Raw genomic sequence first — 23061 nt, forward strand, 5'->3', positions numbered from 1 at the left:
GAGGGGACTTTTGAGGGTGTGGGGAGGGAGAGGAGTGGGGGGGGGGGGGGGGGGGGGGGGGGGGGGGGGGGGGTGGGGGGTGGGGGGGGGGGGGGGGGGGGGGGGGGGGGGGAGGGGGGGGGGGGGGGGGGGGGGGGGGGGGGGGGGTGGGGGGGGGGGGTGGGGGGGGGGGGGGGGGGGGGGGGGGGGGGGGGGGGGGGGGGGGGGGGGGGGGGGGGGGGGGGGGGGGGGGGGGGGGGGGGGGGGGGGGGGGGGGGGGGGGGGGGGGGGGGGGGGGGGGGGGGGGGGGGGGGGGGGGGGGGGGGGGGGGGGGGGGGGGGGGGGGGGGGGGGGGGGGGGGGGGGGGGGGGGGGGGGGGGGGGGGGGGGGGGGGGGGGGGGGGGGGGGGGGGGGGGGGGGGGGGGGGGGGGGGGGGGGGGGGGGGGGGGGGGGGGGGGGGGGGGGGGGGGGGGGGGGGGGGGGGGGGGGGGGGGGGGGGGGGGGGGGGGGGGGGGGGGGGGGGGGGGGGGGGGGGGGGGGGGGGGGGGGGGGGGGGGGGGGGGGGGGGGGGGGGGGGGGGGGGGGGGGGGGGGGGGGGGGGGGGGGGGTGGGGGGGGGGGGGGGGGGGGGGGGGGGGGGGGGGGGGGGGGGGGGGGGGGGGGGGGGGGGGGGGGGGGGGGGGGGGGGGGGGGTGGGGGGGGGGGGGGGGGGGGGGGGGGGGGGGGGGGGGGGGGGGGGGGGGGGGGGGGGGGGGGGGGGGGGGGGGGGGGGGGGGGTGGAGGGGGGGGGGGGGGGGGGGGGTGGGGGGGGGGGGGGGGGGGGGGGGGGGGGGGGGGTGGGGGGGGGGGGGGGGGGGGGGGGGGGGGGGGGGGGGGGGGGGGGGGGGGGGGGGGGGGGGGGGGGGGGGGGGGGGGGGGGGGGGGGGGGGGGGGGGGGGGGGGGGGGGGGGGGGGGGGGGGGGGGGGGGGGGGGGGGGGGGGGGGGGGGGGGGGGGGGGGGGGGGGGGGGGGGGGGGGGGGGGGGGGGGGGGGGGGGGGGGGGGGGGGGGGGGGGGGGGGGGGGGGGGGGGGGGGGGGGGGGGGGGGGGGGGGGGGGGGGGGGGGGGGGGGGGGGGGGGGGGGGGGGGGGGGGGGGGGGGGGGGGGGGGGGGGGGGGGATGGAGCAAAAGTAGAAGTGGGGAGCTGGAGATTGGCTGTGAGGAAGAAGTTGTTGGCCAGGAGGGTGGTGAGAGCCTGGCAGAGGTTGCCCAGGGAGGTGGTGGAAGCCTCATCCCTGGAGGTGTTTGCAGCCAGGCTGGAGGTGGCTGTGAGCAACCTGCTGGAGTGTGAGGTGTCCCTGCCCATGGCAGGGGGTTGGGACTGGCTGAGCCTTGAGCTCCCTTCCAGCCCTGACAGTTCTCTGATTCTATGTCCCAGCCCAGCTCAGAGGGGCCAGGGCAGCAGGCAGGAGAGCACAGCAGGGGATGTGTGCCAGCAGCAGTTCCCTGGGGAGCTGCTGCTCTACCCAGACCCCTCCAGCATCTCCAGGATGGTGCTGTAGAGGCGCCTGGGGGCATCCAAGCCCCAGACGAAGTCCCAGTGGTTCCAGTCTGGGATGTACCCGTGGGTGAGCAGCTGGGGGATGCGGGGCAGCAGCAACTGCATGTCGTTCGGGTCAGCCATCCAGTCCTGGCCCCCTGACCACACGGCGGTGGGCACAGGCATCTCCTCCAGCCGGTAGGGCGGAGGTGTGTCCTGCAGGGACACAGAGAGCTCTGAGGAACCGTCGCTGTGGTCGGCTCCTGGCAGGCAGCCCGGTGGGTCCCCGGGCACCCCCCGGCTCCAGCGCCGCCCCCGCAGCCTCCTACCTGGTGGTACCTGGCTCGGTTTGCAGTGCCGTAGTCGAAAGCCTGGAGTGCTCCTGATTTCCTCACCTGGAGGGGAGAGAGCTGTGCTGGGAGGCTCTGGCATCTCCTGGCCTCCTCATCACGAGCAGGGGGCTGACATGGGGTGTTGCAGGGGCAGGTGGCACCCCTGCAAGGCCACACTGTCCCACCTCCCTCAGAGGGTGATGCTTTGCTGCCCAGCCCCATGCCTCTCCCCAGCTCTGGGCTGGCAAACCGAGGTGGTGTGTGTGAGCCCTTGGCTGCCCCACTGCAGCACTCCTGCCTCTGAAGAGCTGCAGTGCAGGACACGGCTGGAGGCAGGACCTCATGGAGCTGCAGCAACCTTCCTCACCTCCTCCTGGCACTCTAGGCTCCGTTACAGCAGTGAGCCCGGGGGGAAAGCTCAGACAGCTGCACAGTAACTCTATGGATCACAGAGATCCTTTGAGCCCTCCCTGCTGCCTGGAAGGAGGCACCAGGCTGGGGATTTCCAGCCTGACCCTGTTCCCAGCACAGCCAGAGCTCCAGCACCTTGCTCAGACTGGCAGTGTTTGGCCCCAGTGACCCCTTGGAGCTGGGGGAGGTGCTGGGGGGGCCCTGCTCCACCTCCTCCTTTCCAGCTGAGCAAGCCCAGCTCCCCCAGGCTCTCCTTCTATGGTTTGGCTTCCTCCCAGCCTCACCTGAGCTGGCCTCTGCTGTGGGGATCTCTGGGAGCTTCAAACCGGTCCCAGCACCAGCTGTGGCCTCCCTGTGTCCCCTGGGCACACATCTCAGTGCCCCTTGACTGACAGAGGGACCAGGACAGGTCACCCTGGTGCCAGCAGCTCTTTTCTACAGCTGATTTCTTGCCTTCCCTTTCCCCCAGGTTGCTCCTGTCCAGCTTCCCCAACCTCCCACACCTGCCCTGCACTCAGCAGCCTCTCAGGGAAGGGTGCAGGCCAGGGGGGAAGCAGCTGAGTCTCAGGGAACCTACCTGGGCCCAGTGTATGACGTTTTTGACAGAGGTCCTGTCTGGGAAGTGGGATGTGTACACATCCAGGCGTGTCTGCAAGGAAGCACATGCCCAGCTGGCACCCAAGGGACAGGAGCAAGCATGGCAGGTGCCAGCTGAGAGCCCAACTGGAGCTCTGGGTCCAGTTCTGGAGCCCCTAGGCCAGGAAGGCTGTGGAGGGGCTGGAAGGGGTCCAGAGAAGGGGTCCAAGGGAGAGGCAGGAGGAGGAGTTGGGGACTTGAGCATCTCCCCTGTGGAGAGAGCCTGAGAGCCCTGGGGGTGTTTAGTGTGGAGAGGAGAAGGCTGAGAGGGATCTGCTCAATGTCTGTCAATAGCTGAGGGCTGGGGGGCAAGGGGAGGGGGCCAGGCTCTGTTGGGGGGTGCTCAGCAATAAGGAGCAATGGAGACAAAGTGGAACAGAGAAGATTTCAGCTCAGCATGAGGAGAAACTTCTTTGGTGTGAGGGTGGCAGAGCCCTGGAGCAGGCTGCCCAGAGAGGTTGTGGAGTCTCCTTCTCTGGAGCCTTCCCAACCCCACCTGGATGTGTTCCTGTGCAGACTGCCCTGGGTGACCCTGCTCTGGCAGGGGGTTGGACTGGGTGATCTCTGGAGGTCCCTTCCAACCTCTGCTGTACTCTGAGACTGATATTTGATGTGGGGAGCACCCTGTGAGCAGCAGTGGGACACTCAGCTGGCCTCAGTGACAGGCAGCCCTAAGGCCACCATCAAGTGTCACCTGGCCACTGGTGTTCACTCAGCAGACCCTGGGGGACTTTTGCTCTCCAGGGAAGTGAAGCAGAGAGAGAGAGAGAGAGGAACCTGGCATCACCTGGCAGCATCTGCTTGCCCATGAGTGCTGGGAGTGAGTGGCTGGAGCCGGCTGGGTGGGGGGCTAGTGGGCAGTGGGCAGGCAGGAGGGGGTCAGCAGAGCCAGAAGGTGCTGCTGGGTGCTCAAAGCAGGGCAGGCCTTGCACCCCACCCCCCACAGGGGGATGGCACACCCACCATGTTGAGGTTCTTCTTATTGTAGCCACCCAGCTGGAAGAAGAGGTTGGCACAGGGCTTGTGCAGCACAGGGTGCCCACAGAGCCTGGGCACAAACCTCCACAGCTTCCTCACCCTCAGCGAGGCCTCTGTCTTGCCAAGCAGCAGCTGCAGGAGCAAAAGTGGAATTCCCTTTCCCTTCCCTTTCCCTTCCCTTCCCCTTCCCTTCCCTTTCCCTTCCCTTTCCCTTCCCCTTACCTTCCCTTTCCCTTTCCCTTCCCCTTCCCTTTCCCTTCCCCTTCCCTTTCCCTTTCCCTTCCCTTTCCCTTCCCTTCCCCTTCCCTTTCCCTTCCCCTTCCCTTTCCCTTCCCTTTCCCTTTCCCTTCCCTTTCCCTTTCCCTTCCCTTTCCCTTTCCCTTCCCTTTCCCTTCCCTTCCCCTTCCCTTCCCCTTTCCCTTCCCTTCCCCTTTCCCTTCCCTTTCCCTTCCCTTTCCCTTCCCTTCCCCTTCCCTTCCCTTTCCCTTCCCCTTCCCTTTCCCTTCCCCTTCCCTTCCCCTTCCCTTCCCCTTCCCTTCCCCTTCCCTTTCCCCTTCCCTTTCCCTTTCCCCTTTCCCTTTCCCTTTCCCTTTCCCTTTCCCTTTCCCTTTCCCTTACCCTTTCCCTTTCCCTTTCCCTTCCCTTCCCTTCCCTCCTGTTCAGCTCATTCCAGGAGGCAGTGCTGTGGGAATGCACACCAGGGTGAAATCAATGCTGGGGACTCTCCTCTTCCCCCCTTCCACCTCTCCCAAGCATTGGATTCGTTTTTCAGGGCCATTCCAATCAGCACAGTGAAGCTGCTCTGTGCCAGGTGGCCTGCCCAGGAAGTCTGCAGGTGCCCCCCATACATTTTCAACAGCTGAAGCTCAGCAGGGGCTGGCACCGTGCACTCACAGCCCAGAGCTAAGCCTGAACTGGTGCTGATCCCCAGCAGGGTGGGCAGGAGGGGCAGGGAGGGGATTCTGCCCCTCTGCTGTGCTCTGCTCAGACCCCCCTGTAGTTCTGGGGCAGCTCTGGAGCCCTCAGCACAGACAGGGACCAGGGGAGGCCACAGCAATGCTGGCAGGGCTGGAAGGGCTCTGCTGGGAGGCCAGGCTGGGAGAGTTGGGCTTGGGCAGCCTGCAGAGGGGAAGGCTCCAGGGAGACCTTAGAGCAGCATTCTAGCACTTGAAGGAGGCTCCAGGAGAGCTGGGGAGGGACCTTTGGCAAAGGCTGGGAGTGAGGGAGGGGCTGGAAGGCGTCCAGAGAAGGGCCAGGAGGAGGAGCAGAGGGCTGGAGCTGCTCTGCTCTGCAGACAGCCTGAGAGAGTTGGGGTTGTGCAGGCTGGAGAGGAGAAGGCTCCCAGGAGACCTTCTGGTGGCCTTGCAGCATCTGAAGGGGGCTCCAAGAAAGCTGGGGAGGGACTTTGGAGGGTGTGAGGGAGGGATAGGAATGGGGGGGATGGAGCAAAAGCAGAAGTGGGGAGCTGGAGATTGGCTGTGAGGAAGAAGTTGTTGGCCAGGAGGGTGGTGAGAGCCTGGCAGAGGTTGCCCAGGGAGGTGGTGGAAGCCTCATCCCTGGAGGTGTTTGCAGCCAGGCTGGAGGTGGCTGTGAGCAACCTGCTGGAGTGTGAGGTGTCCCTGCCCATGGCAGGGGGTTGGGACTGGCTGAGCCTTGAGCTCCCTGCCAGCCCTGCCAGCTCTGTGATTCTCTGACAGGATGAGGGCAAGTGCCTTCACACTGGCAGAGGCTGGACTTCCATCAGACATTAGGAAGAAATTCTTCCCCATGAGAGTGGTGAGGCACTGGAGCAGGCTGTCCAGATGAATCGTGGAGGCTCCCAGCCTGGGACTGTTCAGAGCCAGTCTGGATGAGGCCTTGAGCAGTTCCCTGGTGTTGCTGGAAGTGTCCCTGCTCAGGACAGGGGCTTGGGACTGGGGTTTAAGGTCTCTTCCAACCCAAGCCAGATTTCTCTGAAGCTCCCAGGGGAAGGAGTGCACTCAGCAAGGCAACCACCTGCTCCTGAGTCACCTCTGGGCTTCCAGGTGATCAGGACTTGAGTGATCCCTGCTGCATCAGGCAGCCCTGGGGGGCTGCAATCCCTCTGTGCTGGGGAGGGGAGCTGTGGCTGATCCCTACCTTCAACACCTTGAATTGCTTGTCCAGAAGGAAGGAGAACTTCAGGATGGGAACTTTGGTGTGGCTGAGTGTCACTACTGGAGCCAGGGCAAAAAAGATCTTGATGTTCTGAGCCAGCTCAGGCAGGGAGGAGAAGGAAATGAAGGCTGAAGAAACAGAGGGAAGGACTTGAGACCTGGGCACTCTTTTTCTGCAGGCAGTTCACCCAGGGCTTGCTTGGACCTGCTGCCCAGGACCCTTTCAGCTGGCATCATCTACAGTTACAAACCTGGGACTGGTGTCTGGCAACAGCTGAGGGCTGGGGGCCAAGGGGAGGGGGCTAAGCTCTTTTGGGTGTTGCTCAGCAACAAGCCAAGGAGCAATGGAGACAAAGTGGGACAGAGAAAATTTCAGCTCAGCATGAAGAGAAACTTCTTTGGTATGAGGGTGACAGAGCCTGTGTCCAGGTCTGGGCTCCCCAGGTCAGGAGAGACAGAGAGCTGCTGGAGAGAGGCCAAGGGGAGGCAGGAGGAGGAGTTGGGGACTTGAGCATCTCCCCTGTGGAGAGAGCCTGAGAGCCCTGGGGGTGTTTAGTGTGGAGAGGAGAAGGCTGAGAGGGATCTGATCAATGTCTGTCAGTAGCTGAGGGCTGGGGGGCAAGGGGAGGGGGCCAGGCTCTGTTGGGGGGTGCTCAGTGATAGGACAAGGAAGAATGGAGACAAAGTGGAACAGAGAAGGTTTCAGCTCAGCATGAGGAGAAACTCCTTTCCAGTGAGGGTGCCAGAGCCCTGGAGCAGGCTGTCCAGGGGGTTGTGGAGTCTCCTTCTCTGGAGCCTTCCCAACCCCACTCGGATGTGTTCTGTGTGGACTCCCCTGGGTGACCCTGCTCTGGCAGGGGGTTGGGCTGGATGTCAATGGAGCAGTTCAGTCTGGAGAGGAGAAGGCTCCCAGGAGACCTTCTGGTGGTCTTGCAGCATCTGAAGGGGGCTCCAAGAAAGCTGGGGAGGGACTTTGGAGGGTGTGAGGGAGGGAGAGGAGTGGGGGGGATGGAGCAAAAGTAGAAGTGGGGAGCTGGAGATTGGCTGTGAGGAAGAAGTTGTTGGCCAGGAGGGTGGTGAGAGCCTGGCAGAGGTTGCCCAGGGAGGTGGTGGAAGCCTCATCCCTGGAGGTGTTTGCAGCCAGGCTGGAGGTGGCTGTGAGCAACCTGCTGGAGTGTGAGGTGTCCCTGCCCATGGCAGGGGGTTGGGACTGGCTGAGCCTTGAGCTCCCTTCCAGACCTGCCAGTTCTGTGGTTCTCTGCTGCTCTCTGGAGGTCCCTTCCAACCTCTAACATTCTGTCATTCTGTGATCTGCTGTAGCAATCTGGGACCTCTTGCCACTTCTCTGCTCACCATTGCTGCTGGAGATGCTCACAAGGAGGCAGAGTGTTTGTTCCTAGTGGTTAGAAGTGGCAGAGGAGGCCCTTCAGTGACTACCACTCATGGGAAGCCCTGCCCTGATCACCAGCTGAAGGGAGCAGTGCTGTCACCTGCCAGCTAGCACTGCCAGAGGGTATCCCACAGCTTACCTCATGCCCCTGAAGGCTCAGCTAGGGCAAAGAAGCACTTCAGAGGGCAGCAGGAGCTGTGCCCTCCACACAAAGCCCCTTTGCTTTGGCTGGGGATTGCTGCACTTCACTCTTCTAAGGGGAATTACAGTTGCAGCAAGGAGCTTCCTGAGGGCACCAAGAGCTTTCTTGCTACCTGAGGGGCACACCAACCCTCCCAGATGTCTTCTGGCTGCTGTGGGACTTCTCACTGGGAGAACCTGCCTGCCCAGCAGCCCCACAGGAGTGGGACCTCTGCCTCTATCTGCTTGTAAGCACCCAGAGGAAGGTTCCAGCCCCTTGTAACTCACCAATGGTGCAGCCCTGGGAGTGACCAATGTAATAAATCTGCTTCTGCCCAGTCTTCTGCAGCACAAAGTTGATCATGGCTGGCAGGTCATACATTGCCATCTCATGAAAGCTGCAACACAAGAGCAGTGCCTTGGTAATAAGTTAACAGCAGCAGGGGAGCAAGCTTTGAGGGCCAGGGAGGGGATTCTCCCCCTCTGCTCCACTCTGCTGAGAGCCCACCTGGAGCTCTGGGTCCAGGTCTGCAGCCCCTAGGCCAGGAAGGCTGTGGAGGGGCTGGAAGGGGTCCAGAGAAGGGCCAGGAGGAGGAGCAGAGGGCTGGAGCTGCTCTGCTCTGCAGACAGCCTGAGAGAGTTGGGGTTGTGCAGGCTGGAGAGGAGAAGGCTCCCAGGAGACCTTCTGGTGGCCTTGCAGCATCTGCAGGGGGCTCCAAGAAAGCTGGGGAGGGACTTTGGAGGGTGTGAGGGAGGGATAGGAGTGGGGGGGCTGGAGCAAAAGTAGAAGTGGGGAGCTGGAGATTGGCTGTGAGGAAGAAGTTGTTGGCCAGGAGGGTGGTGAGAGCCTGGCAGAGGTTGCCCAGGGAGGTGGTGGAAGCCTCATCCCTGGAGGTGTTTGCAGCCAGGCTGGAGGTGGCTGTGAGCAACCTGCTGGAGTGTGAGGTGTCCCTGCCCATGGCAGGGGGTTGGGACTGGCTGAGCCTTGAGCTCCCCTCCAGCCCTGGCAGTTCTGTGACTCTGTAACTTTCACTTCTCCTGTGCATGTTGGCTTCCTTCTGTCTTGAGCAGCTTGAGACCTGTGATTGATTTTCCAGAAGAAAATTCATAGAATGGTCTAGGGCTGGAAGAGACCTTAGAGATCATCTAATCCAACCTCCCTGTCATGGGCAGGGACACCTCTCAGCTAGCCCAGACCCCATCCAACCTGACCTTGAATATCTCCAGGGAGGGGGCATCCACAAACTCTCTGGACAACCCATTCCGGAGTTTTGCCACCTTCAGAGTGAAGAATTGCTTCCTAAGATCCAGAATTCCCAGGAGTGCCCTGATGTGGGTGAAAGTTCAGAAGGTCTGCAGGCATCTCTCCTCCCCTGGCCTCATCCTTCTCTGGAAGGGCTTAGTCCTCCCATAATCATGGTGAGCAGTAAAGAAGCTGTGGAGAGCTTGAACAGCTCTGAGCTCAGGAGCAGGAGGGCAGCAGCTGTGCAGCCCCAGAGCTGGGTCTCATCATGATGCCAGCCCCTGGAAATGCTCTTCTCAGGAGGTAATGGATCCCCCCCTCCTGCCCCTGTGCTTTTTGGTGTTTTGTGGTGCCTGGGAGGTTGATTGTTAGGTTGTTCTTCCTAAGGGGAAGTTTAAAAGCTTGAGAAACCCAGCCCTGCCCTGAAGATCAGCTCTGCAGAGGCATTAGCAGGTCCAAAAGCCATTCCTGGGGGCAAGGCTTCCCTGGACAGTGTCTGTAGGGGAAGGGGAGGTGGCAATGACAGCTCTGGGCAACTTGTTGGGGTCATGGCTGAGAAGGTCACACAGCATCACAGCATCACAGAGTCTTAGGGGCTGGAAGAGCTCATCCACTCCAACCCCTGCCAGAGCAGGGTCACCCAGGGCAGGGCACACAGGAACACAGCCAGGTGGGGTTGGAATATCTCCACAGAGGGAGACTCCACAACCCCCCTGGGCAGCCTGCTCCAGGGCTCCAGCATCCTCACAAGGAAAAACTTTTCCCTCCTGTTCCCATGGAACTTCCTATGGCTCAGCTTCCACCACTGCCCCTTGGGCTGTCCTTGGGCATCCCCCAGCAGAGCCTGGCTCCAGCCTCTGGGCACTCCCCCTGCACATCTTGATCCCCAGCAAGGAGGTCACCTCTCAGGCTCCTCCTCTCCAAGCTCCAAGCCCTCAGCTCCCTCAGGCTCTCCTCTTGAGGAAGATCTTCCACTGCCTGCAGCAGCTCTGGGGCTCTGGGATGGACTCTCTCAAGCACTTCCCTGAGGTCCTTCCTGAGCTGAGGGGCCCAGAACTGGACACAAGATTCCAGCTGTGGCCTCAGCAGGCAGAGCAGAGGGGCAGCAGAACCTCTCTGCCCTCCTCCCCACAGCCCTTCTGATGCAGCCCAGGCTGCCCTTGGCCTTCTTGGCCACCAGAGCACATTGCTGGCTCCTGGGCAACCTCCCATCCCCCAGCACCCCCAGGTCCTTCTCCCTTTCACTCCTCCCCACAGATACTCCAGGATGGTGCTGATGCCTGCACAGGAGGGATGTCCCTTCAGGCAGCAGTGCCCTGCACTCTCTGCAGGGCCAGGCATGTGTGGGGAGGTGCTGGCAGCATGCAGTAGGCAGATCTGCACAGGTCTGCACAGGTACCTCCCCCCTCCTCAGGCACTTGCAGTGGGAGGGCTGGGGGGAGGCCAGGGCAGAGGATTAGGTGCCCAGACTTGCCTGCTCGGAGGCACCACCCCTGCCTAGAGCTTAGTGATGGGCAGTTTGCCCTGCTTTAATCCACTCCAGCCCACCTGAAATCCCAGAATTCCAGCTGGTCTGCTGAGAAGTGCTGGTGCCTGCGGGACCAGCTGCTTCCCCTGCTGTTTGCCAGCCAGACGTCGTAGCCAGAGTCTGCCAGGATGAAGCCAAGGCTGTTGTGGGCCAAGTTTTCCACCCAGTAGCTGCCTTCTCCCAGGAACCCATGCTGCAGGAACACAGCTGGCCTGGCCCCTGCAAGGGAAGGAAGCAGCACATGACATCCTGACACAAGGGCTGCCCTTGATGGAGCAACCTGACCTACCTGGGGGTGTCCCTTGATGACTGCAGGGGGGTGGGGAAGGTGGACCAGATGATTTGTAAAGGTCCCTCCCAACCCAACCCATTCCGTGATTCTATGGTTCTCTACTTATTCATAGAATCAGAGAATCAGAGAGTTAGAGAATCAGAGAATCAGAGAATCAGAGAATCAGAGAATCAGAGAATTAGAGAATCACAGAATCAGAGAATCAGAGAATCAGAGAATCAGAGAATCACAGAATCAGAGAATCAGAGAATTAGAGAATCAGAGAATTAGAGAATCAGAGAATTAGAGAATCAGAGAATCAGAGAATCAGAGAATTAGAGAATCAGAGAATCAGAGAATTAGAGAATCACAGAATCAGAGAATCAGAGAATTAGAGAATCACAGAATCAGAGAATCAGAGAATCAAAGAATCAGAGAATCAGAGAATCACAGAACCAGAGAATCACAGAACGAGAGAATCACAGAATCAGAGAATCAGAGAATCAGAGAATCACAGAACCAGAGAATCAGAGAATCACAGAATTAGAGAATCACAGAATTAGAGAATCACAGAATCAGAGAATCAGAGAATCACAGAATCAGAGAATCACAGAATCAGAGAATCAAAGAACCAGAGAATCACAGAATCAGAGAATCACAGAATCAGAGAATCACAGAATCAGAGAATTAGAGAATCAGAGAATCACAGAATTAGAGAATCACAGAATCAGAGAATCACAGAATCAGAGAATCACAGAACCAGAGAATCACAGAATCAGAGAATCACAGAACCAGAGAATCACAGAATCACAGAATCAGAGAATCACAGAACCAGAGAATCAGAGAATCAGAGAATCACAGAATCAGAGAATCACAGAATCAGAGAATCACAGAATCAGAGAATCAGAGAATCAGAGAATCAGAGAATCAGAGAATCACAGAATCAGAGAATCACAGAACCAGAGAATCACAGAATCAGAGAATCACAGAATCAGAGAATCACAGAATCAGAGAATTAGAAAATCACAGAATCAGAGAATCAGAGAATCAGAGAATCAGAGAATCACAGAATCAGAGAATCACAGAATCAGAGAATTAGAAAATCACAGAATCAGAGAATCAGAGAATCACAGAATCACAGAATCACAGAATCAGAGAATCAGAGAATCAGAGAATCAGAGAATTAGAGAATCAGAGAATTAGAGAATCAGAGAATCACAGAATCAGAGAATCACAGAATCAGAGAATCAGAGAATCACAGAATCAGAGAATCACAGAACCAGAGAATCACAGAATCAGAGAATCACAGAACCAGAGAATCAGAGAATCAGAGAATCAGAGAATCAGAGAATCACAGAATCAGAGAATCAGAGAATCACAGAACCAGAGAATCACAGAATCACAGAATCAGAGAATCAGAGAATCAGAGAATCAGAGAATCACAGAATCAGAGAATCACAGAATCAGAGAATTAGAAAATCACAGAATCAGAGAATCAGAGAATCAGAGAATCAGAGAATCACAGAATCAGAGAATCACAGAATCAGAGAATCACAGAACCAGAGAATCACAGAATCAGAGAATCACAGAATCAGAGAATCACAGAATCAGAGAATTAGAAAATCACAGAATCAGAGAATCAGAGAATCAGAGAATCACAGAATCAGAGAATCACAGAATCAGAGAATTAGAAAATCACAGAATCAGAGAATCAGAGAATCACAGAATCACAGAATCACAGAATCACAGAATCAGAGAATCAGAGAATCAGAGAATCAGAGAATCAGAGAATTAGAGAATCAGAGAATTAGAGAATCAGAGAATCACAGAATCAGAGAATCACAGAATCAGAGAATCAGAGAATCAGAGAATTAGAGAATCACAGAATTAGAGAATCACAGAATCAGAGAATCAGAGAATCACAGAATCAGAGAATCACAGAACCAGAGAATCACAGAATCAGAGAATCACAGAACCAGAGAATCAGAGAATCAGAGAATCAGAGAATCACAGAATCAGAGAATCAGAGAATCACAGAATCAGAGAATCACAGAATCAGAGAATCACAGAATCAGAGAATTAGAGAATCAGAGAATCAGAGAATCAGAGAATCAGAGAATCAGGGAATCAGGGAATCAGAGAATCACAGAATCAGAGAATCAGAGAATCACAGAATCAGAGAATCACAGAATCAGAGAATCACAGAATCAGAGAATTAGAGAATCAGAGAATCAGAGAATCACAGAATCAGAGAATCAGAGAATCACAGAATCACAGAATCACAGAATCACAGAATCAGAGAATCAGAGAATCACAGAATCAGAGAATCACAGAATCACAGAATCAGAGAATTAGAGAATCAGAGAATCACAGAATTAGAGAATCACAGAATCAGAGAATCAGAGAATCACAGAATCAGAGAATTACAGAATCAGAGAATTAGAGAATCAGAGAATTAGAAAATCACAGAATCAGAGAATCACAGAATCAGAGAATCACAGAATCACAGAATCAGAGAATTAGAGAATCAGAGAATCAGAGAATCACAGAATCAGAGAATCAGAGAATCAGAGAATCAGAGAATCAGAGAATAACAGAATCAGAGAATCACAGAATCAGAGAATCAGAGAATCACAGAATCACAGAATCATAGAATCACAGAATCACAGAATCAGAGAATCAGAGAATCACAGAATTAGAGAATCACAGAATCAGAGAATTAGAGAATCAGAGAATTAGAAAATCAGAGAATCAGAGAATCAGAGAATCAGAGAATTAGAGAATCAGAGAATTAGAGAATCAGAGAATCAGAGAATCAGAGAATGACAGAATCAGAGAATGACAGAATCAGAGAATCACAGAATCACAGAATCACAGAATCAGAGAATCAGAGAATCAGAGAATCAGAGAATCACAGAATCACAGAATCAGAGAATCACAGAATCAGAGAATCACAGAATCAGAGAATCACAGAATCAGAGAATTAGAGAATCAGAGAATTAGAAAATCACAGAATCAGAGAATCACAGAATCAGAGAATTAGAGAATCAGAGAATCACAGAATTAGAGAATCAGAGAATCAGAGAATCACAGAATCAGAGAATTAGAAAATCACAGAATCAGAGAATCAGAGAATCACAGAATCAGAGAATCACAGAATCAGAGAATTAGAGAATCAGAGAATTAGAAAATCACAGAATCAGAGAATCACAGAATCAGAGAATCACAGAATCACAGAATCAGAGAATCACAGAATCACAGAATTAGAGAATCAGAGAATCAGAGAATCACAGAATCAGAGAATTAGAAAATCACAGAATCAGAGAATCAGAGAATCACAGAATCAGAGAATTACAGAATCAGAGAATTAGAGAATCAGAGAATTAGAAAATCACAGAATCAGAGAATCACAGAATCAGAGAATCACAGAATCACAGAATTAGAGAATTAGAGAATCAGAGAATCACAGAATTAGAGAATCAGAGAATCAGAGAATCAGAGAATTAGAAAATCACAGAATCAGAGAATCACAGAATCAGAGAATCACAGAATCACAGAATCAGAGAATTAGAGAATCAGAGAATCACAGAATTAGAGAATCAGAGAATCACAGAATCACAGAATCAGAGAATTAGAAAATCACAGAATCAGAGAATCAGAGAATCAGAGAATCACAGAATCAGAGAATCAGAGAATCACAGAATTAGAGAATCACAGAATCAGAGAATTAGAGAATCAGAGAATTAGAAAATCACAGAATCAGAGAATCAGAGAATCAGAGAATCAGAGAATCAGAGAATTAGAGAATCAGAGAATTAGAGAATCAGAGAATCAGAGAATGACAGAATCAGAGAATGACAGAATCAGAGAATCAGAGAATCACAGAATCACAGAATCACAGAATCACAGAATCAGAGAATCACAGAATCACAGAATCAGAGAATCACAGAATCAGAGAATCACAGAATCACAGAATCACAGAATCACAGAATCACAGAATCAGAGAATCACAGAATCACAGAATCAGAGAATCACAGAATCAGAGAATCAGAGAATCACAGAATCAGAGAATCAGAGATTCAGAGAATCAGAGAATCACAGAATCAGAGAATCAGAGAATCACAGAATCAGAAAATTAGAGAATCAGAGAATGACAGAATTAGAGAATCACAGAATCAGAGAATCACAGAATCAGAGAATTAGAGAATCAGAGAATTAGAAAATCACAGAATCAGAGAATCACAGAATCACAGAATCAGAGAATTAGAGAATCAGAGAATCACAGAATTAGAGAATCAGAGAATCAGAGAATCACAGAATCAGAGAATTAGAAAATCACAGAATCAGAGAATCAGAGAATCACAGAATCAGAGAATCACAGAATCAGAGAATCAGAGAATCAGAGAATCACAGAATTAGAGAATCAGAGAATCAGAGAATCACAGAATCAGAGAATTAGAAAATCACAGAATCAGAGAATCAGAGAATCACAGAATCACAGAATCAGAGAATAACAGAATCAGAGAATCAGAGAATCAGAGAATCACAGAATCATAGAATCACAGAATCACAGAATTAGAGAATCACAGAATCAGAGAATTAGAGAATCAGAGAATTAGAGAATCAGAGAATTAGAGAATCACAGAATCAGAGAATCACAGAATCAGAGAATCAGAGAATCAGAGAATTAGAGAATCACAGCATCAGAGAATTAGAGAATCAGAGAATCAGAGAATCACAGAATCAGAGAATTAGACAATCAGAGAATCACAGAATTAGAGAATCACAGAATTAGAGAATCACAGAATCAGAGAATCACAGAATCAGAGAATCACAGAATCACAGAATCAGAGAATTAGAGAATCAGAGAATCACAGAATTAGAGAATCACAGAATCAGAGAATCACAGAATCAGAGAATTAGAGTCACAGAATCAGAGAATCACAGAATCGGAGAATCAGAGAATCACAGAATCAGAGAATTAGAGAATCAGAGAATCACAGAATCAGAGAATCACAGAATCAGAGAATCAGAGAATCAGAGAATCAGAGAATCAGAGAATCAGAGAATCACAGAATCAGAGAATCACAGAATCAGAGAATCACAGAATCAGAGAATCACAGAATCACAGAATCACAGAATCAGAGAATCAGAGAATCACAGAATTAGAGAATCACAGAATCAGAGAATTAGAGAATCAGAGAATCAGAGAATCACAGAATCACAGAATCAGAGAATCACAGAATCAGAGAATTAGAGAATCAGAGAATCAGAGAATCAGAGAATCACAGAATCAGAGAATTAGAGAATCAGAGAATTAGAGAATCAGAGAATCAGAGAATCACAGAATCAGAGAATTAGACAATCAGAGAATCACAGAATTAGAGAATCACAGAATTAGAGAATCACAGAATCAGAGAATCACAGAATCAGAGAATCAGAGAATCACAGAATCAGAGAATTAGAGAATCAGAGAATCACAGAATTAGAGAATCACAGAATCAGAGAATCACAGAATCAGAGAATTAGAGTCAGAATCAGAGAATCAGAGAATCACAGAATCAGAGAATCAGAGAATCACAGAATCAGAGAATCACAGAATCAGAGAATCACAGAATCAGAGAATCAGAGAATCAGAGAATCACAGAATCAGAGAATCACAGAATCAGAGAATCAGAGAATCACAGAATCACAGAATCATAGAATCACAGAATCACAGAATCAGAGAATCACAGAATCAGAGAATTAGAGTCAGAATCAGAGAATCAGAGAATCACAGAATCAGAGAATCACAGAATCAGAGAATCACAGAATCACAGAATTAGAGTCAGAATCAGAGAATCAGAGAATCACAGAATCACAGAATCACAGAATCAGAGAATCACAGAATCAGAGAATTAGAGTCAGAATCAGAGAATCAGAGAATCACAGAATTAGAGAATCACAGAATCAGAGAATTAGAGAATCAGAGAATCAGAGAATCACAGAATCAGAGAATTAGACAATCAGAGAATCACAGAATTAGAGAATCACAGAATCAGAGAATCACAGAATCAGAGATACTATGAGTCAGTGATTCTGTGACTCTATGATTCTCTGACTCTGTTATTCTGTGGTTCTATGTTTCCCACCAGCTCGGCACCGTGTCCCCTGGCAGCAGCCCAGTGACAGCTCAGCTGTTCAGGCCCTTTCTTAAGACCATTCCAACCTCCAGATCACCAAGGGGTGGGGAAAAGATTGAATGAGGAATTCTCTTAGCATAAGGCTGCAGCCTCTGCTCCTCAAACTCAAGTCTCTGTTTGACATGGAAGTTGGTTGCTGTGCTGCTCCCACAACTTTGCAGGTGACAGCAAGTTGGGAGCAGGAGTTGATCTGTTAGAGGGGAGGAGACTCTGCAGAGGGACCTTGCCAGGCTGGACAGATGGGCAGAGCCCAACAGGATGGCATTCAACAAGTCTGAGTGCCAGGTGCTGCACTTTGGTCACAGCAACCCCAGGCAGTGCTACAGGCTGGGGACAGAGTGGCTGAGAGCAGCCAGGCAGAGAGGGACCTGGGGGTGCTGGGGGACAGCAGCTGAAGAGGAGCCAGCAGTGTGCCCAGGTGGCCACGAGAGCCAATGGCATCCTGGCCTGCATCAGGAAGAGTGTGGCCAGCAGGAGCAGGGAACTCATCCTGCCCTGTGCTCAGCACTGCTCAGGCCACCCCTGGAGTGCTGTGTCCAGTTCTGGGCTGCTCAGGTTGAGAAAGATGTTGAGATGCTGGAAGGTGTCCAGAGAAGGGCAACAAGGCTGGGGAGGGGTCTGGGGTACAAGGCTGGGGAGGGGTCTGGAGCACAAGGCTGGGGAGGGGGCTGGGGCACAAGGCTGGGGAGGGAGCTGGAGCACAAGGCTGGGGAGGGGGCTGGGGCACAAGGCTGGGGAGGGGGCTGGGGCACAGCCCTGTGAGGAGAGGCTGAGGGAGCTGGGGGTGTTCAGCCTGCAGAAGAGGAGGCTCAGGGCAGACCTCATTGCTCTCTACAACTACCTGCAGGGAGGTTGTAGCCAGGTGGGGGTTGGGCTCTGCTCCCAGGCACCAGGGACAGAAGGAGAGGACACAGCCTCCAGCTGTGCAGGGGAGGTTTAGGCTGGAGGTGAGGAGAAAGTTCTTCCCAGACAGAGTAATTGGCCATGGGATGTGCTGCTTGGGGAGGTGGTGGAGTCACCACCCCTGGAGGTGTTCCGAAAAGGATTGGATGTGGCACTTGGTGCCAGGGGTGAGTTAGTCAGGAGGTGCTGGGGGAGAGGTTGGACTTGATGAGCTCTGAGGTCTTTTCCAACCTCCTTGATTCTGTGATTCTATGAATTTCCTCTGCTGGCTGCTGAAGCGGTCAGAGGATGGTGTTTGTGGGCAGAGGATGGTGTTTGTGGGCAGAGGATGGTGTTTGTGGGCAGAGGGTGGTGTTTGTGGTCAGAGGGTGGTGTTTGTGGGCAGAGGATGGTGTTTGTGGGCAGAGGGTGATGTTTGTGGGCAGAGGATGGTGTTTGTGGGCAGAGGGTGGTGTTTGTGGGCAGAGGGTGGTGTTTGTGGGCAGAGGATGGTGTTTGTGGGCAGAGGGTGGTGTTTGTGGGCAGAGGGTGGTGTTTGTGGGCAGAGGATGGTGTTTGTGGGCAGAGGGTGGTGTTTGTGGGCAGAGGGTGGTGTTTGTGGGCAGAGGGTGGTGTTTGTGGGCAGAGGATGGTGTTTGTGGGCAGAGGGTGGTGTTTGTGGGCAGAGGGTGGTGTTTGTGGGCAGAGGATGGTGTTTGTGGGCAGAGGGTGGTGTTTGTGGGCAGAGGGTGGTGTTTGTGGGCGGAGGATGGTGTTTGTGGGCAGAGGGTGGTGTTTGTGGGCAGAGGGTGGTGTTTGTGGGCAGAGGGTGGTGTTTGTGGGCAGAGGGTGGTGTTTGTGGGCAGAGGGTGGTGTCTGTGGGCAGAGGGTGGTGTTTGTGGGCAGAGGGTGGTGTCTGTGGGCAGAGGGTGGTGTCTGTGGGCAGAGGGTGGTGTCTGTGGGCAGAGGATGGTGTTTGTGGGCAGAGGATGGTGTTTGTGGGCAGAGGGTGGTGTTTGTGGGCAGAGGGTGGTGTTTGTGGGCAGAGGGTGGTGTTTGTGGGCAGAGGGTGGTGTCTGTGGGCAGAGGGTGGTGTCTGTGGGCAGAGGGTGGTGTTTGTGGGCAGAGGGTGGTGTCTGTGGGCAGAGGGTGGTGTTTGTGGGCAGAGGGTGGTGTCTGTGGGCAGAGGGTGGTGTCTGTGGGCAGAGGGTGGTGTCTGTGGGCAGAGGGTGGTGTTTGTGGGCAGAGGATGGTGTTTGTGGGCAGAGGGTGGTGTTTGTGGGCAGAGGATGGTGTTTGTGGGCAGAGGGTGGTGTTTGTGGGCAGAGGATGGTGTTTGTGGGCAGAGGGTGGTGTTTGTGGGCAGAGGGTGGTGTTTGTGGGCAGAGGATGGTGTTTGTGGGCAGAGGATGGTGTTTGTGGGCAGAGGGTGGTGTTTGTGGGCAGAGGCTGGTGTCTGTGGGCAGAGGCTGGTGTTTGTGGGCAGAGGCTGGTGTTTGTGGGCAGAGGATGGTGTTTGTGGGCAGAGGGTGGTGTTTGTGGGCAGAGGCTGGTTTCTGTGGGCAGAGGGTGGTGTTTGTGGGCAGAGGGTGGTGTTTGTGGTCAGAGGGTGGTGTCTGTGGGCAGAGGCTGGTGTCTGTGGGCAGAGGGTGGTGTCTGTGGGCAGAGGGTGGTGTTTGTGGGCAGAGGGTGGTGTTTGTGGGCAGAGGGTGGTGTCTGTGGGCAGAGGGTGGTGTTTGTGGGCAGAGGGTGGTGTTTGTGGGCAGAGGGTGAGGGTGGTGTTTGTGGGCAGAGGGTGGTGTTTGTGGGCAGAGGATGGTGTTTGTGGGCAGAGGGTGGTGTTTGTGGGCAGAGGATGGTGTTTGTGGGCAGAGGGTGGTGTTTGTGGGCAGAGGGTGGTGTTTGTGGGCAGAGGATGGTGTTTGTGGGCAGAGGGTGGTGTTTGTGGGCAGAGGGTGGTGTTTGTGGGCAGAGGGTGGTGTTTGTGGGCAGAGGGTGATGTTTGTGGGCAGAGGGTGGTGTTTGTGGGCAGAGGGTGGTGTTTGTGGGCAGAGGATGGTGTTTGTGGGCAGAGGGTGGTGTTTGTGGGCAGAGGGTGGTGTTTGTGGGCAGAGGGTGATGTTTGTGGGCAGAGGGTGGTGTTTGTGGGCAGAGGGGTGGTGTTTGTGGGCAGAGGGTGGTGTTTGTGGGCAGAGGGTGGTGTTTGTGGGCAGAGGGTGGTGTTTGTGGGCAGAGGGTGGTGTTTGTGGGCAGAGGGTGGTGTTTGTGGTCAGTGGATGGTGTTTGTTGGCAGAGGGTGGTGTTTGTGGGCAGAGGGTGGTGTCTGTGGGCAGAGGGTGGTGTTTGTGGGCAGAGGGTGGTGTTTGTGGGCAGAGGGTGGTGTTTGTGGGCAGAGGGTGGTGTTTGTGGGCAGAGGATGGTGTTTGTGGGCAGAGGGTGGTGTTTGTGGGCAGAGGGTGGTGTTTGTGGGCAGAGGGTGATGTTTGTGGGCAGAGGGTGGTGTTTGTGGGCAGAGGGTGGTGTTTGTGGTCAGAGGGTGGTGTCTGTGGGCAGAGGGTGGTGTTTGTGGGCAGAGGGTGGTGTTTGTGGGCAGAGGGTGAGGGTGGTGTTTGTGGGCAGAGGGTGGTGTTTGTGGGCAGAGGGTGAGGGTGGTGTTTGTGGGCAGAGGATGGTGTTTGTGGGCAGAGGGTGGTGTTTGTGGGCAGAGGGTGGTGTTTGTGGGCAGAGGGTGGTGTTTGTGGGCAGAGGATGGTGTTTGTGGGCAGAGGGTGAGGGTGGTGTTTGTGGTCAGAGGGTGGTGTTTGTGGGCAGAGGATGGTGTTTTGGTTGTTTCTTTTACCTTTCCTCCTAGGATCTAGTCTGCCATGAGGAATTCTGTTCAGTGTGACATAGTAGCCATCCTGTGTCAGGACCTCGTATTCCTCACTGGGGTACCCTTTGTGATGGATGATTTGGCTCTGGGTGGTTGGAGGGAGAAAGAAAAGAGAAAAAACACCCAGGTGGAAAGCTTTCTGTGGTTGAGATGCTGGTTGGATTTGCAGAGTTGGGGTCGTTTTGGGCTGTGCCTGGAAAACTTTCCACAAGTCATGAACAGGAAGGAGGAGGAGGTAAAAAAGTCACTCCTGAGTGTAAAAAGGGCAAGAACAATAAGGTCTAAATAATCCCATTGGACAGACACCTGACACAGGAGTTAGCTTTCTTCACTGACTTCCTCTCTTAGCAACTCCTTCCCCCTGGCAGATACCAGCTCTGCCTTCTGCTGCTTTGCTGACCTGGGCTGCATTGCTTTGTGGTGGCCAAGTACTAACAAACTGCTCTCTGCTTTTCTCCTTTCTTCTCTTGTCCTGCATGTACAGGGGGGAGGGAAGGGAGCAGGGCAGAGGGCAGCTGTTGGTAGCTCCCTGGTTTGTCCAGAAGGGTTCTTGTGTTGTTTATAGAATCACAGAACTGTCAGGGCTGGAAGGGAGCTCAAGCCTCAGCCAGTCCCAACCCCCTGCCATGGGCAGGGACACCTCACACTCCAGCAGGTTGCTCACAGCCACCTCCAGCCTGGCTGCAAACACCTCCAGGGATGAGGCTTCCACCACCTCCCTGGGCAACCTCTGCCAGGGTCTCACCACCCTCCTGGCCAACAACTTCTTCCTCACAGCCAATCTCCAGCTCCCCACTTCTAATTTTGCTCCATCCCCCCTACTCCTCACACCCTCCAAAGTCCCTCCCCAGCTTTCTTGGAGCCCCCTGCAGATGCTGCAAGGCCACCAGAAGGTCTCCTGGGAGCCTTCTCCTCTCCAGCCTGCACAACCCCAACTCTCTCAGGCTGTCTGCAGAGCAGAGCAGCTCCAGCCCTCTGCTCCTCCTCCTGGCCCTTCTCTGGACCCCTTCCAGCCCCTCCACAGCCTTCCTGGCCTAGGGGCTCCAGACCTGGACCCAGAGCTCCAGGTGGGCTCTCAGCAGAGTGGAGCAGAGGGGGAGAATCCCCTCCCTGGCCCTGCTGGCCACACTTCTCCTGCTGCAGCCCAGGCTCTGCTTGGCTCTCTGGACTGCTGGAGCTCACTGCTGGCTCCTGCTGAGCTTCTCTTATCTGTTTTGTACACCTTGATTGCATTTCATGTTTAGGTTGTAGCTTTGCTTGTCACTCCAGATTCATTTGCTTTCAAACTGAGCTGGTCTGGTGATTTTATGTCTGGTGGTGGGATTTTCAACCCACCACAAGAGTGCCTCCACTGGGGTGCCTCTGTGAAATGGCAATAGTGCTTGGCCAGGGGAATGCTCTGCCTGAACCCCAGTCAGATGCCCAAGGGAAGAGCAGACCCTCACCTGCAGGCTCCTGCCTATGAGCAAGGGGGCAGTGGGCAGCAGCTTGTGTCTGAAATGGTTCCAGACCCAAAGACTGAAGCCCAAAGGGTTTCCTGATGGCTGGCACACCACCTCATGCTCTGAGCTGGGGCAGATGAGCTCTTGTGGCACACAGAACCTGCCGAGCTGGGCTGACTGGAAGAGCAACGGGACAAGCCCCAGAGGAGTTGTTGCAAGGCTCCTGAGGCTCTGCCTGGGCTTTATCTGTGCTGGAACCTCCAGAGACTGGTGAAATCCTGCTGTGCCCCTGCCTGCACGCTGCTGATGGCTGGGGGAGGGGATGAATTTCAGCAGTTTTATGGCTTGAGTCTATCCAAACACACCTCCAGAGACTTGCTTGGACACGGCCCTGAGCAATCTGCTGCAGCTAAGGAGAGGAGCCAGGCACAACTTTCTACCCTCCAGGGAGCTGTCTGCTCAAATCCAGGCTGGGATTACCCCACTCTGCTGATAATTGCACTTAATGCTGCTGGGAGGAAGAGGACTCCTTCAGGGAGCAGGGTACAGGTGGTGGGGAGGCAGCCTCCCATCACACTGCTCCCCCAAACCAGCACACTCTGCCACCCAGCCCTCCCCCACATCCATGCACTCTGTCCCTCCCTCCCTTCCTCCCTTCCTTCCCCCAGCTAGAGGTCCCCAGAGGGGAAATTACCAAAGCTCTCCTGACTTACAACATTCATGAAGGCCTCAGGATTTATAGTCCCTTTCTGCTTGAGGGCCTCTGCTGGGCTCACTGACACCTGGAGCTGTGACTGAGGGCTGCATGCACATTACAATATTGGGGGGCGCGGGTTATGTAGCTGCTGGTTGGTTGGTTGGTTGGTTGGTCGTGGGTGGTGGTGGTGGTGGGTGGTCGTGGTGGTAGTGGGTTGTGGTTGTTGGCGAGGAGGACGTGCTGGCGGAGGCAGGAGGAGGAGGAAGGAGGCAGGCGGAGGAGGAGAGGAGGACGGACGGAGGAGGAAGGAGGAGGCAGGAGGCGGGAGGAGGAGGAAGGGAGGCGGACGGAGAGGAGGAGGAGGCGGAGGCGGACGGAGGCGGAGG

The 23061-nt window shown here is 54.8% G+C and overlaps 1 protein-coding gene across 1 annotated transcript; it reads right to left on the reverse strand.

Annotated features, from left to right (window-relative positions):
- Positions 1-1478: 1478 nt before the first annotated feature.
- Positions 1479-22727, reverse strand: LOC128980558 (lipase member M-like). Its single transcript, XM_054399022.1, has 9 exons — positions 22692-22727; positions 20504-20621; positions 10350-10548; positions 7847-7956; positions 5972-6117; positions 3839-3985; positions 2817-2888; positions 1826-1891; positions 1479-1712 (listed from the first exon to the last, which is right to left on the reverse strand). Exons 1-9 carry the CDS (start codon positions 22698-22700, stop codon positions 1479-1481), a joined length of 1101 nt encoding a protein of 366 aa, XP_054254997.1. The 5' UTR covers positions 22701-22727.
- Positions 22728-23061: the final 334 nt, after the last annotated feature.

The sequence above is a fragment of the Indicator indicator genome, unplaced genomic scaffold, assembly GCF_027791375.1.
Source record: "Indicator indicator isolate 239-I01 unplaced genomic scaffold, UM_Iind_1.1 iindUn_scaffold_286, whole genome shotgun sequence".
NCBI lineage: Eukaryota > Metazoa > Chordata > Aves > Piciformes > Indicatoridae > Indicator > Indicator indicator.

Excerpts from the sequence above, each read along its gene's own strand:
- LOC128980558 (XM_054399022.1), bottom strand. Across the intron at positions 7,957-10,349 it reads CTGGAATTCTGGGATTTCAG|CTTTCATGAGATGGCAATGT; the intron begins GTGGGCTGGAGT and ends CTTGTGTTGCAG. Across the intron at positions 1,892-2,816 it reads ACGTCATACACTGGGCCCAG|GTGAGGAAATCAGGAGCACT; the intron begins GTAGGTTCCCTG and ends TCTCCCCTCCAG.